This window comes from Heteronotia binoei, chromosome 13 (assembly GCF_032191835.1).
Source record: "Heteronotia binoei isolate CCM8104 ecotype False Entrance Well chromosome 13, APGP_CSIRO_Hbin_v1, whole genome shotgun sequence".
Lineage (NCBI taxonomy): Eukaryota > Metazoa > Chordata > Lepidosauria > Squamata > Gekkonidae > Heteronotia > Heteronotia binoei.
This window is the reverse complement of record NC_083235.1, coordinates 26,256,161-26,269,562: the sequence shown is the minus strand read 5'-3', so window position 1 is coordinate 26,269,562 and position 13,402 is coordinate 26,256,161. Positions and strand designations below refer to the sequence as shown.

The following is a 13,402-nucleotide window of genomic DNA, read 5'->3' as shown; positions in this document are numbered from 1 at the left end:
CCCCACCTCGGGGCTGGCAGCCTGGAAATTATTCGGTTGCTTTATAGTGCCATCCTATGAAGAGTTATTCCTAAATCCACTGAAGTCAGTGTGTCTCAAAAGGGTGCGATTTGAACGAGGACGGCACCATTACTCTGTCTGTGGTTACTTCCCTTGATTTCCAATTATAACGTTTCATTCATGGAACAATTTTCGCATGGCTTTGTTTTATTCCTGTAGGCCACCTTTGAGCCCACAGTTACAGCATTGGACTAGGATCTCAGAGACCCAGGTTCAAATCCCCCACACTGCCACAGAAGCTTTCTGGCTAACCTTAGGCTAGTCTCAGCCTAGCCTACCACAGAGGGCTGTTGTGAGGAAACAATATAAATGGCTTTGGGTTCCCATTGTGGAGAAAAAGCAGGGTATAAAGGGAATGAATGAATGAATAAATGAATCAATCAATCTACCATGGCCATGAGGCCACAAAAATCAATAAACAAAATGAACAGCCAGAAAATTGCAAATGATGGTAGGTATGCTTGCCAGATTGCAACGCAAATAACATAACCTTTCCTTTTAACAGCACTGAGACAGTGGGAGAGGTGTCTAGCTATTGCATGACTTGTTCTGTTTCTTCTGGGGTCCAGTTGCTCATCCCTCTTTCCTGTTTGGTATGAATCAGGATTAAATCTCACCTAGGGTTGCCAGCCTCCAGGTGCAGTATGCAGATCTCCTGCTTTTACAGTTGATCTTCCAGATCCCCTGGAGAAAATGGCTGCTTTGAAGGGTGGACTCTATGGCATTGTATCATGCTTGTACCATGCTGAGACTCCTCCTCCCAACCTCTCCTGGATCCACCCCCAAAGTCTCCAGGTATTTTCTAACACATACATGGCAACCCTAATCTCCCCCCATCTACCAACTGCTTCAGGAAAGGGGAGGAGGGTAAACAGCAAGACTTGGGAAAAAATGGGACTTCTCCTGTCGTCTCGGTACTTTGCTTCCCCCTAAAATATCTATATATTCTACTTTCCCCCCAACATTCCCAAATGCAACATATAAAACCTTAACAACCGCATGATACTGGCAAAAATAAAAATGAAGAGCTAAAATGAAATTGAGGCTAATAGAATGAGCTGTAATCTCTTGCAAACTTGCAAGCTCGAATTTCATCTCAGCCACTGGCTTACTGGAAGACTTTTCTCATCCTCAGCACCTCCCCCTGCAGTATGGCAGTCACAACACTGGTCTACCTCACAGCGCTGTTTGACATGTGAGAACAGCTCAAATGCACTTTGAATACGGAAAGCATTCTATCAGTGCCAGGCAGGCCTCTCTTTTTTTTTAAAGCCCAGCAGAACTCATTTGCATATTAGGCCACACCCCATGCCATCACAATTGTTTTGTGCAAGGAATTTTTAAAAGAAAAAGCCCAGCAGGAGCTCATTTGTATATTAGGCCACACCCCCTGACACCAAGCCAGCCAGAACCATGTCCCAGTGTGTTCCTGCTCATAAAAAGCCCTGCTGTCAGGTATTATGAGGAACGCAGACTAACCCCGGTGACACTCATGATAGGGCTCATTTGGCACTTCCGATGCCTGTCTAACATTTATACAACAGTGATTCTACTATTTTAATCTGAAAAAACTCTAGCCAAAGCTGCCATTGTACTGAATTCTATATGGGTGAGCTACAGCACTGTCCTAAACAGAGTTATACCCTTCTAAGTCCACTGAATTCATTATTATTTACTTGGGACTTTGCTTAGTGCCTTCTGAAAACAGAACTCTCTTCCTAAGGTAACAGCAAGCCCACTCTCTCTTTCAGCTATTTGGGACAGTATCAGACAGGCATGGTGTAGATACTACAGCCTAATCCTTTAAAAGTAAAGGTACTGTGCAAGTATCTTCACAGGGAGACATTATGTTGATCAGTTTCCCCCTCCTGAAATGAAGCATGGTTAACAAACAAAGTAATGGAAGCTGTAAAAGGTAAGAAGGTCCAAGTGAGATTAATAAAAGGGAACACAGGCTGTGGCAAATCAAATGCAAGACTGTGATCAGGCAGGCAAAAAGGGACTATGAGGAGCATATTGCAAAAAACATAAAGACCAACAATAAAAATTTCTTCAAATATATTAGAAGCAGGAAACCAGCCAGGGAGGCAGTGGGACCCTTAGGTGACCAAAGGGTAAAAAGATTACTGAAGGAGAATAGGGAAATGGCTGAGAACCTGAATGCATTTTTTGCCTCAGTCTTCACTGTGGAAGATGAGAAGTGTTTGCCCACTCCAGAACCACTAATTTTGGAAGGGGTGTTGAAAGACCTGAGTCAAATTGAGGTGACAAGAGAGGAGGTCCTACAACTGATTGATGAATTAAAAACTAATAAGTCACCAGGTCCAGATGGCATACATCCAAGAGTTCTGAAAGAACTCAAAGTCGAACTTGTGAATCTCCTGACAAAAATATGTAATCTTTCATTGAAATCTGCCTCCGTTCCTGAGGACTGGAAGGTAGCAAATGTCATCCCCATCTTTAAAAAGGATTCCAGAGATCAGGGAAATTACAGGCCAGTCAGTCTGACTTCAATACTGGGAAAGTTGGTAGAAATCATTATCAAGGACAGAATGAGTAGGCACATTGATGAACACAAGTTATTGAGGTATACTCAGCATGGGTTCTGTAAGGGAAGATCTTGCCTCACTAACCTTTGAGGGGGTGAACAAACATGTGGACAAAGGGGACCCAATAGATGTTGTTTACCTTGACTTCCAGAAAGCTTTTGATAAAGTTCCTCATCAAAGGCTCCTTAGTAAGCTCAAGAGTCATGGAGTAAAAGGACAGGTCCTCTTGTGGATCAAAAACTGGCTAATTAATAGGAAGCAGAGAGTGAGTATAAATGGGCAGTCTTCGCAGTGGAGGACGGTAAGCAGTGGGGTGCCGCAGGGCTCAGTACTGGGTCCCATGCTCTTTAACTTGTTCATAAATGATTTAGAGTTGGGAGTGAGCAGTGAAGTGGCCAAGTTTGCGGATGACACTAAATTGTTCAGGGTGGAGAGAACCAGAGAGGATTGCGAGGCACTCCAAAGGGATCTGTTGAGGCTGGGTGAGTGGGCATCAACGTGGCAGATGAGGTTCAATGTGGCCAAGTGCAAAGTAATGCTCATTGGGGGCAAGAATCCCAGCTAGTTGATGGGTTGATACAAGTTGATGGGTTGTGAACTGGCAGAGACTGACCAAGAGAGAGATCTTGGGGGCATGGTAGGAGGGACGGTGGCTCAGTGGTAGAGCATCTGCTTGGTAAGCAGAAGGTCCCAGGTTCAATCACCGGCATCTCCACTAAAAAAGGGTCCAGGCAAATAGATGTGAAAAACCTCAGCTTGAGACCCTGGAGAGCCGCTGCCAGTCTGAGTAGACAATACTGACTTTGATGGACCAAGGGTCCGATTCAGTATAAGGCAGCTTCATATGTTCATATGGTAGATAACTCACCGAAAATGTCAAGACAGTGTGCGATTGCAATAAAAAAGGCCAACGCCATGCTGGGAATTATTAAGAAGGGAATTGAAAACAAATCAGCCAGTATCATAATGCCCCTGTATAAATCGATGGTGTGGTCTCATTTGGAATACTGTGTGCAATTCTGGTCACTGCACCTCAAAAAGGATATTATAACATTGGAAAAAGGGCAGAAAAGGGCAGCTAGAATGATTAAAGGTTTGGAACACTTTCCCTATGCAGAAAGGTTAAAACGCTTGGGGCTCTTTAGCTTGGAGAAACGTCGACTGCGGGGTGACATGGTAGAGGTTTACAAGATTATGCATGGGATGGAGAAAGTAGAGAAAGAAGTACTTTTCTCCCTTTCTCACAATACAAGAACTCCTGAGCACTTAATGAAATTGCTGAGCAGTCAGGTTAGAATGGATAAAAGGAGGTACTTCTTCACCCAAAGGGTGGTTAACATGTGGAATTCACTGCCACAGGAGGTGGCGGCGGCTACAAGCATAGTCAGCTTTAAGATGGGATTGGATAAAAATATGGAGCAGAGGTCCATCAGTGGCTATTAGCCACAGTATATATATATGTGTGTGTGTGTGTGTGTGTGTGTATGTGTGTATGTATATGTGTGTGTGTATATATATATGTATGTACACACACACATATAGGCCACTGTGTGACACAGAGTGTTGGACTGGATGGGTCATTGGCCTGATCCAACATGGCTTCTCTTATGTTCTTAGATTAGGTAGCCAGGAAAAGAGCTTGGAGGCTTTTTGAGGGTAGAGGGGCTGTAGCAGTAGAACATTGCTTTTCCTGAGGAAGGTCCCACGTTCAATCCCCAAGATCTCCAATTTGAAAGGACCAGGTAGTAAGTGATAGCTTGGATAAACCTAATCTCATCAGAGCTTGGAAGCTAAGAAGGGTTGGCCCTGGTTAGTATTCGGATGAGGTCACCCAAAAGTCCAGGGTTACGATGCAGGACAGTTGCCAGCTCCAGTTTGGGAAATACCTGGAGATCTAGGGTGGAACCTGAGGAGGGTGGGGTTTGGGAGGGGGACAGACTGTAAAAGCCACCAATTTTCCCCAGGTGAATAGATCTCTGCCACCTGGAGATCAGTTTCAGTGTTCTCTCTAAACTGAATTAGTGTGAACTAGCTCAGTTTCTTAGCCTCCAGCTCACACATTTTTGCCTTAGTTCAGGAAGGATGGCCCCAGAGCAAACTAATTGATGCAGTAGCTCACAACTTTAATGCCAGTAGTTCATAAAGTAGAATTTTTGCTTACAAGACTCCACAGCTTAGAGGGAGTATGAGTTGTAAAAGCAGGAGATCTCCAGCTACCACCTGGAGGCTGGCAGCCCTACGCAGAGGCCAACAATGGCAAACCACCTTTATTTTTAATTTAATTTAATTTTTAGATTTATATCTTATCTTTTCCTGCAAGCGGGCTCAGGGCAGCTTACAACAAAACTGTAACATACTTTACAAATTAAAATATAAAACATCATAAAAGCATGCAGCATAAAAATCTGAGGGCAGTGCAACATATCAACCAACAGGTGCAAGAAGGCATATCTACACAACAATGTATAGGCCAGTGTCTGGCAACATAAGTGTGATCACAGTAATAGTAAAAATTTGGGGGGAGGCAGCTGGTAACAAGAGAACACCCGTTGGATCAGTTGAAAGCCTGGAGGAAGAGCTCTGTTTTACAGGCCCTGTGAAACTTTGATAAGTCTTGAAGGGCCCAGATCTCCAGTGGGAGGTCGTTCTACCAGGTAGGGGCCCAGACTGAGAAGGCCCTAGCCCTTGTTGAAGCCAGCCGGGCATCCTTAGGACCAGGGACCACAAGAAGGAGGGGTTTATATGGGAAGAGGCGGTCCTGAAGATATGCAGGCCTCTGGCCGTATAGGATCTTAAAGGTGAGAACTAACACCTTGAACTGGATCTGGTACTCAAGGGGTAGCCAGTGCAGCTGGCTTCTTCACTTGCCTCAAGGACTGCATGAGATCTTGAGACGTCAGTTGCAACTGGATGGCACATAATTATTATTAGTCTGTGATGTGAAAGTCCTCAGTCTGAGACCCAAAAGGCAGGCCTCGGATTCAGCAGGTGCTCGCAGGAGCACAGCTTCTGAACCTTTCTGACGGTTCCCCCTCCTCCTCCCCACCTACCTTGTCCATTGAATAGTAGGTGCAGCTGTATAGAAATCCCTGGATTAGGAGAGCGGGCAGGCAGCCAGGCAGCCACCAGGGGCTTTGCCACACCCCCAGCAGCCCTCATTAACCCCTGGAGAAGCCCGCGCCACCCTTTCTCCACTTCTTATGTGATTTGAGGTGGTGGGTGACCTGCTGGCCTTTTGACTGGGGGGGGGAGTGCGGCCAAGGAGAGCCCCAGGTGAGCAAGGCCTGCTTGGGCTGGCTGGATCTCTAGCCAGCCCAAACAGGCCTTGCTCGTCCAGGGCTCTCCTTTCTTTCATTTGGTTGCTTTTGGCTGATGGGGGGATGGCATGTGCTAATGAGTTATGCTAATGAGCTCCACCACCTATTTTTCTACAAAATGACCCCTGTCTAAAAAACCTCTGACAACACTGACCTGGAGAGACCAACGCTCTGATTCAGTACCAGGCAGCTTCCTGTGCGCGTTCTTAGGAGCCAGATGGGGGGCGGGGAATGGTGCAGTAAAGAAAATGCATTGGTAAAAACGATGCAGTAAAAAAAGTGTTTTTAAAAAGCAGATGGGCTGGAAGCTTGGGAGGGGCTCCGTTCCACCTAACCAACGCTTTGCATAATATCCAAGGGTTCCACACGCCTGCTACCACTGCACAGCTGGAAAGTAGCCCCGCAAGCCAGAAGCCATGGCTGCTGCTTCCGAAGGCACAGAAAGCATGGATCCACTCGAAGGCACAGAAAGCATGGTCCAGCAGCCGAGAGCCGAGGACAATGGAGGGGAGTGGTTGCCCATCTCTGCTCTAGAGGGATGACAAAGCAGCTGAGCCCAGGCAGGCAAGGCAAAGGCTGCATCCAGCTTCCTCACCTCTGTGGCAGATTTTCAGCTCTTCCTGGTGTTTCATTCCAAAACAAATGAGAACAGGGCTGCTGCCTCCTCCCCCAGCAGGAAATGTATTTTTTTTTAAGCCGAAGCTTATTTGCATCAGTTAGTTTTTAATCATGCACAGATCTGTAAGCGTCTGACGTTGGGCTGGAGATGGCAGCCTTAAAAGAAAACACAACCTGGCTGAATCAGGTTTAAATGCTTCAGGAATTGGAGGGCAACAGAAAACCAACCACATTCATCGGGAAGGGCTCAAGCACAGGCCTGTTGTGGCATAATAAGCAGGGGTCATTTTGTAGAAAAATAGGTAGTGGAGCTCATCCAGGGATCGTTATGCAGCTGCACCTACTATTCAATGGACACGGAAGTGGAACTCTCAGAAAGATTCAGGAGCTGCGCTCCTGTGAGCTCCCACTGAATCCGAGGCCTGATAATAAGGGAACTTGACAGAAAACCTCTGTTCAGGCCACCTCCAGGAACGACTTTGCGGCACTGCTGTGCGAGATCCAGAGGCTTCCCCAAACCCCATCTGTCAGCCCCTTTTCTTCTCACTTAGTCCCCAAGTGGAAAATAAATTTGATGTTGTAGGGCTCCATTTGCCGGTGCAGCGGGAGAGGCGTCAGGCCCCATTAGCACACAAATGAATAACTTTCTCTGCAGCAGACGGATCCCGAGGCATGCAAAAACCACCCAAAGATATGCAGCAGAATAGGCGGGGAGATGGCCTGAGTTCTAATCGCTGTATATGCCATGCAAAAACCACCCAAAGATATGCAGCAGAATAGGAGGGGAGATGACCTGAGTTCTAATCACTGTATATGCCATTAAGCGGCTGGGTCACCTTGAGCAGCTCCTCCTTCCTCTTAAGCAGGGTCCAATCAGCAGCTCATAACGGCATAAAAGAGGTCAGTGGAGCAGGATGACCATCTCCCATGCACCCTCCCATGTGGGCGCTCAACAGTTCTTCTGGGCACCCATCTAATGCCATGCGGCTCTCTGGTTATCCCAAGGCACTAATGCATCAATAGTTTCTCTGGTACATCAAGAGAGAAAGATACAAGCATCGCTCAAGGGTGCCGATACCAGCCAGTTAGCTCTGGCAGCTTTACCACCCCTCTCAGCACACCCCTGGGAGAAGAAGAAGCCCCACAGTGTGTGTGTTCTGGCAACTGAAAGTCACAAACGTCTGGAAGGTCAAAAGCCCAGATTTTTCACTAAGTGGCAAAACACAACGGCCATGGGGACAAACAGGGCGGTGCCGGCTGTAAGTAAACAACTCGCCAGCCTCCTTAGCAAGACACCTGCATCTTTTCAAAACTGGACCATGCACGGATGCTGCCGAACACTGAATACTGTGCCCTTGTGGTGCTAGCCTGTGGCGGGGTTTCACAAGGGGTGGAGGGAGAAAATCAACTTTGATATTCCGGTTTTTCAACTTTCACCCCCTCAAGGGGTAACCCAAGAGCATCAAATCACATAGAGGATTCAGATTTGGAAGGAGAAAGTAAAAGGACAAATCACAACATAGTTAGGAATGGAGAGACGGGGTTGTTTTTCATCTCACATCACGTTGAGCGATTCTTCCCCTCACCCCAGTAGCCCAAACCAACAGGGAAGGTAGCCACACCCAGTGACTTCAGGTCTGCAGAGCTTAGGATGGAGAAGCAGTCAAGCCAATGAAAGAATACCTTCTGCCTCCACCCACTTTCCTAGGGGAAGATGGAAAGTCTCTGATTTACACAGGTCATCCCTCCCCCCACAAAGATGCTCAGAGTTTTCAGTTCCAGGGCTAGGAAACAACAGGAGAGAGGTAGCCACTAAAACATGCCGGCTGTTGATGCCAGAGAAAACCGCCAGCTCTCCCCATGGCAGCTGGCCTCACAGCACAGGCCTGGCTCAGCAGAAGACAGAAGGTGGTGGTACCCATTTTCCCCAGGAAAATGGGTACCAGGCAGCAACCCCCACCCCTCTGCCTTTGAGACCTCCCTCCCCTCCCCCCCCCCCCCCCCGCGCCTCAGCTTACCCCAATGACGACGGTGTCGTCCCCTTGGAAAACCGGGATGAATTTATCTCCCCGTATGATCTCCGACTGATTCAAAGGCCGGAACCTGCAGAGCACCTTGATGCTGCATTCGTTGGCCTCGGTGGTCATGCTGGCTGGGGCGGTGTGCTTCTCTCCCGGCGGGCGGCTTTTGTGGGGAAGAAGCAGCAGTGGAGAGGAGGTGCAGTTCCCAAAGGCAGGCAAGAACAGAGGGCAAGCGGGCACTGAGCAGCTGGCAAAAAGAAGTGGCGGCGGGGGGAGGAACCCTGTCCTAGATTGTCACCCCGCAGCGGCAGAGCAGGTGGGCTCTCTCAGCTGGGCTGGTGGGTCCCTCCGCGCCTGGGCTACCTTGGGATGCTGCTTGCAGTGCCTGTATCCCTCTCGCCTGCTGCAGGCAGCCACAGCATCAGCATCCAGTAGAGGGATGGGCAGAGCTCAGTGCTCCGGCTTTTAAGGTGGAACGGCCTCCCAGCCCTTAAGGTGGACACCAATTGTTAGGTGGCAAACCGGCATGCCTCACAAGGGTTTTGCAGGAGGGTTGCCAACCTCCAGGTGGGGCCAGGAGATCACCTGGAGTTGTCTCCAGACCATAGATATCAGTTCCACTGGAAATAATGGCTACTTTGGAAGATGAACTCCATGTCATTTAGGTCCAACCTCCAGGTGGGACCTGGAGATTTCCCACTTTTACAACAGATCTCCAGACTACACAGATCAGTTCCCCTGGAGAAAATGGCTGCTTTGGACAGTGAGATCAATGGCACTGTACCATGTTGAGGTTCCTCCCACCCCTCCCCAAACTTCATCTTCCCCAAATTCCATCACCAAATCTCCAGGTATTTCCCAACCCAGAGCTGACAATCCTATTCTAGGAATTCCCATGATCTCTACAGTTTTTACCATAGAGTGGGGGCATTCCTAGAATGTTGCAGGCACAACAGCACTGGTTTCCTCAATGTCCACCCTCCAAATACTCCCAGCTGATAACCCTAGGGCTCAAACTTGCCTGAAAAAGCCCATATCTCTATGCTTTTCATGCAAAAGCCAGGTGTGGGCACTGATTACGGTGATTTAGTGCTGACAGAAAAGCACTTTATAAGTGCTTAGTGGTACTCACCTTCTTGTTATCACTCCTTATATCCTAAACTGTGCACCACTGGCTAAAATGAAGTCATGTTTCTATGTCTGCTACACATATCAGAGATGCTCATATACTAGTGCTCTCAGTTATAAAACATCCCTGCCACTCCCACAAAGATGAGTGAGGCCTCATCCTCACATACATGTTCTAAATAAAAATTGGTTGGTCTTAAAGGTGCACTTGACTCCTGCTTTGTTCAACTGCTTCAGCCCAACACGACTGCCCGCTTGGTTCTCTCTACACAGGGTCATTCCATGGTGAATGTGGTATTATATCTGCCTTTAACTCAGGACTTCACTCAATTAATTTTAATTATCAGTCTCTGGCACCTTGTATGGCTGCCAAAAGAGCTGGAGAAGAATTTCTTGTCCCTTTAAAAGAAGTATGTGGAGATGGGCAAATGAAGCTTTTCTTGACATGGTGGAGGTAAAGAAGTTCACCAGGTAAATGACATTCCATTAAGCCATTTAAAGGGGCAGTAAATATTTTTTTCTCCAGGCAGTTGGCTGTCCTGTTTATAACCCATACTAATAATAATGATACTTAGCATTTCAAGAAGATTCCCAGAGTATTTATTTGTTTATACCCACCTTTCTCCTCAGTGGCTTACATTATTCTCCTTTCCTCCATTTTATCCTCACATCAAGGTAGGTTAGGCTTTGGCTTTGTGGCTGGCCCAAAGTCATCCAGTGAGCTTCTGTGGCACAGATATGGATCCCCATGATCCTAGTCCAACATATTTCTCCTACACCACACTAACTCTCTCATGGATCCCCACGATCCTAGTCCAGTAAGGTAGGCTACTGTATTATTATCTCCATATTTCAGAAGGGAGAATTGAAGCAGAGAGACCATGGGATAGATTTGGCAAACATTTTACCTCAGTCTCACCTTGTTCCCAGACTTACTGCAGCTGATCTTATGATCCTCCAGCATAGCCTTCTTGGTAGTCAAAGGGGACCCCTTTTTTAACCTGTAAAAAAGCTAGGTGGTTTCAGACCAGTAGCTTTCCTAAACTCACTTATAGCCTATGCCTCTAAGTCAAGCTGTCCCTTTAATATCAAATTGATCTTGTGATATAATTTAGCATCATGTCATGGAAAGTGTAGATGACTGGGAAAGGCAATGGCAAGCCACCCCGTAAAAAGTCTGCCGTGAAAACGTTGTGATGCGATGTCACCCCAGAGTCGGAAATGACTGGTGCTTGCACAGGGGACCTTTCCTTTCCATGCATGTTTCCACGTTTTTTAAAGAGATAGGGCATTTCCCCCTACCGGCTTGGTAACCTTAAGACTGAAACATCCCTCTAGCTGCATAATTTCCCTTCCTGGTATCATAGACACAAAACAAAGCAGCAAAATTATTCCCAGTCTGTTGCAAGTAGCAGTAAGAACAGTTCCTCTAGGGACCCAGGCAGGTTTTGACTGATTTTTCCCCAACAAATTTACATTGCTTCATAAAGTCATTTTTAAAGCCTGGTGGTTATTCACAAGTTGAGCAGAGACCTGACAAATTTATTTCAGAGCACAATAGCAACCTGGCTCATATTGTCACCCAGGATCTATTGATTCACTCAAAATAATTCCTTCAGCACCCAAGTCTGACTTCCCTTTTGCCCATTACTCTTTGTGAAGGAATGCATTTTTGGGTGGAGGTCTGAACTGAACAAAACCTTCACCAGGAGTTTTTAAAAGTTTTCCCCCCCTGAGTAGAGAACAAGCAGAAACGGAGAAGCCATTCAGTGGTTTTCCAGCCTCACCTCAGTTTCTTCTTAAGAAATGCTAAAAGGTCCAGCTAGAGACAGTAGGATAGTCCAGTCTCCTCCCCAAGTAGGGAACAGAGGTTTGGAGGTATTAAGTACTAGGAGGACTTCAGGAAGAAACTTCTGGAGACTTTGGGAAAACCTTCTTTGACCCAGCCTAAACTTGTCACTGGGTGAGGAAAAGAGGATGATAAAACTCCTGGGAACAAGGATGAGGGGCTTTTGGGTGCTGACTCCATTGAAGCAGACAGAGCTCTTAACTGAGGTCTGGAGGAGGTGTCCATTGCCATATGCTGGCCTGCATACCTTGAAGAAGGCTTCAATGGTACTCATGTAAAAATCTGTAACTTTCTAAACTAAGAAGCCTGCCTTACATTTATTTTATTTATTTATTTTATTTATTTATTTATATTGGAATTTATACCCCGCCCTTCACACCGAAGTGTCTCATTTAACATCTGATAGGGCATATATAGAGGGAGAGACAGAGGAATTGTGTTTTATTCTTTTCTTTTGAATCCCTCACTTAATCTGGTGCTGTGCTAAAGGTATGCTTGTGAATATTTTCTTTTTAATAAATGTGTTGTAGCTTTTGATTCTGGTAGTGGTTCTCTGTGCCACATGGGCCTCCAATGTCTTGGACATACTATTTTAAACAGAGCACCAGGAAGAAGGGAAGGGCAGTCAGTTGGCAAGTAGCTACTTCCCGAAAGGTGCAAAAGGCAGTAAACAGTCCCCATGGTAGCCACACTCTGGCTCTTCCTCTCCCCTAACCCCACCCTTCCCAGATACCACCCCACCTCCCTAGGGTTGCCAATCCCCAGGTGGGGGCAGGGGATCCCCCGGTTTGGAGACCCTCCCCCCGCTTCAGGGTCATCAGAAAACGGGGGGAGGAGAGGAAATGTCTGCTGGGAACTCTGTTATTCCCTATGGAGATTTATTCCCATAGAAAATCATGGAGAATTGATCTGCGGGTATCTGGGGCTCTGGAGGGGGGCTGCTTTTTGGGGTAGAGGCACCAAAATTTCAGTATAGCATCTAGTGCCTCTCACCAAAAATACCCCCCAAGTTTCAAAAAGATTGGACCAGGGGGTCCAATTCTATGAGCCCCCCAAAAAGGTGCCCCTATGCTTCATTATTTCCTATTGAAGGAAGAAATTGAAAAGGTGTGCCGTTCCTTTAAATGTGATGGCCAGAACTCCCTTTGGAGTTCAATTAGCCTTGATCTTGGCTCCACCCCAATGTGTCCTGGCTCCACCCCCAAAGTCTCCTGGCTCCACCCCCAAAGTCCCCAGATATTTCTTGAATTGGACTTGGCAACCCTACACCTCCCACAAAAAATCTCCAGGTAGTTCTCAAACCAGCACTGGCAACCCCATGAGTGGTCATGACTAACCTTTACAAAGGTCCTGTTCCTTGGCAGATTTATGTTATCCAAGAGTTAACAGTCCAACCAACAACCAGATCTGCACACAGTGTCTGCAGATATCTGGCCTGTCATGTCACTGGAAAAGGGCAATGGGTAAATAGCAGAAGCCACCATTACCCGCCCAACCTCTTTGTTGCTTCTCACTGCCCCGTTGCCTGTCGAGCAGTGATTTTGCACCCCATTCATCTTTCTAATCTGAGTAGTACTGAAGCAGCAAGTAGGCTGGATCAGAAGTGAGCAGCAAAGAAGAGGGTGGTGTGTGCCATTTTTTTGAGGGGAACTGATCTCTGTCATCTGGAGAACAGTTGTAACACCAAGAGATCTCTAGTCACTGCCTGGAGATTGGCAAGCCTAGATCCACCATGGTTTTGCCTTTAAGCAGGGGTGAGGGGAGAAGGAAAAGCCAAATGGGACAAAGGCTTTCAAAGTCTTGACCATGTGCCTCCCTCCCTCCCATTTTTCTTATCTTCAATACAACTGGGATCACTTA

The 13,402-nt window shown here is 46.9% G+C and overlaps 1 protein-coding gene across 4 annotated transcripts in view; it reads right to left on the bottom strand.

Moving 5' to 3' along the window:
- The window catches only part of KIF5A (kinesin family member 5A), an 88,156-nt gene extending 79,155 nt beyond the window's left edge, over nucleotides 1–9,001 (bottom strand). Inside the window, exon 1 of one of the 4 annotated variants that reach the window (XM_060252298.1) lies at nucleotides 8,563–9,001. In XM_060252298.1, coding sequence (XP_060108281.1) covers nucleotides 8,563–8,691 — 129 coding nt within the window. In that variant the 5' untranslated portion in view covers nucleotides 8,692–9,001. The remainder of the gene's footprint in view (nucleotides 1–8,562) is intronic. The other 3 variants (XM_060252295.1, XM_060252297.1, XM_060252296.1) reach the window with 3 other exon arrangements.
- Nucleotides 9,002–13,402: the final 4,401 nt, after the last annotated feature.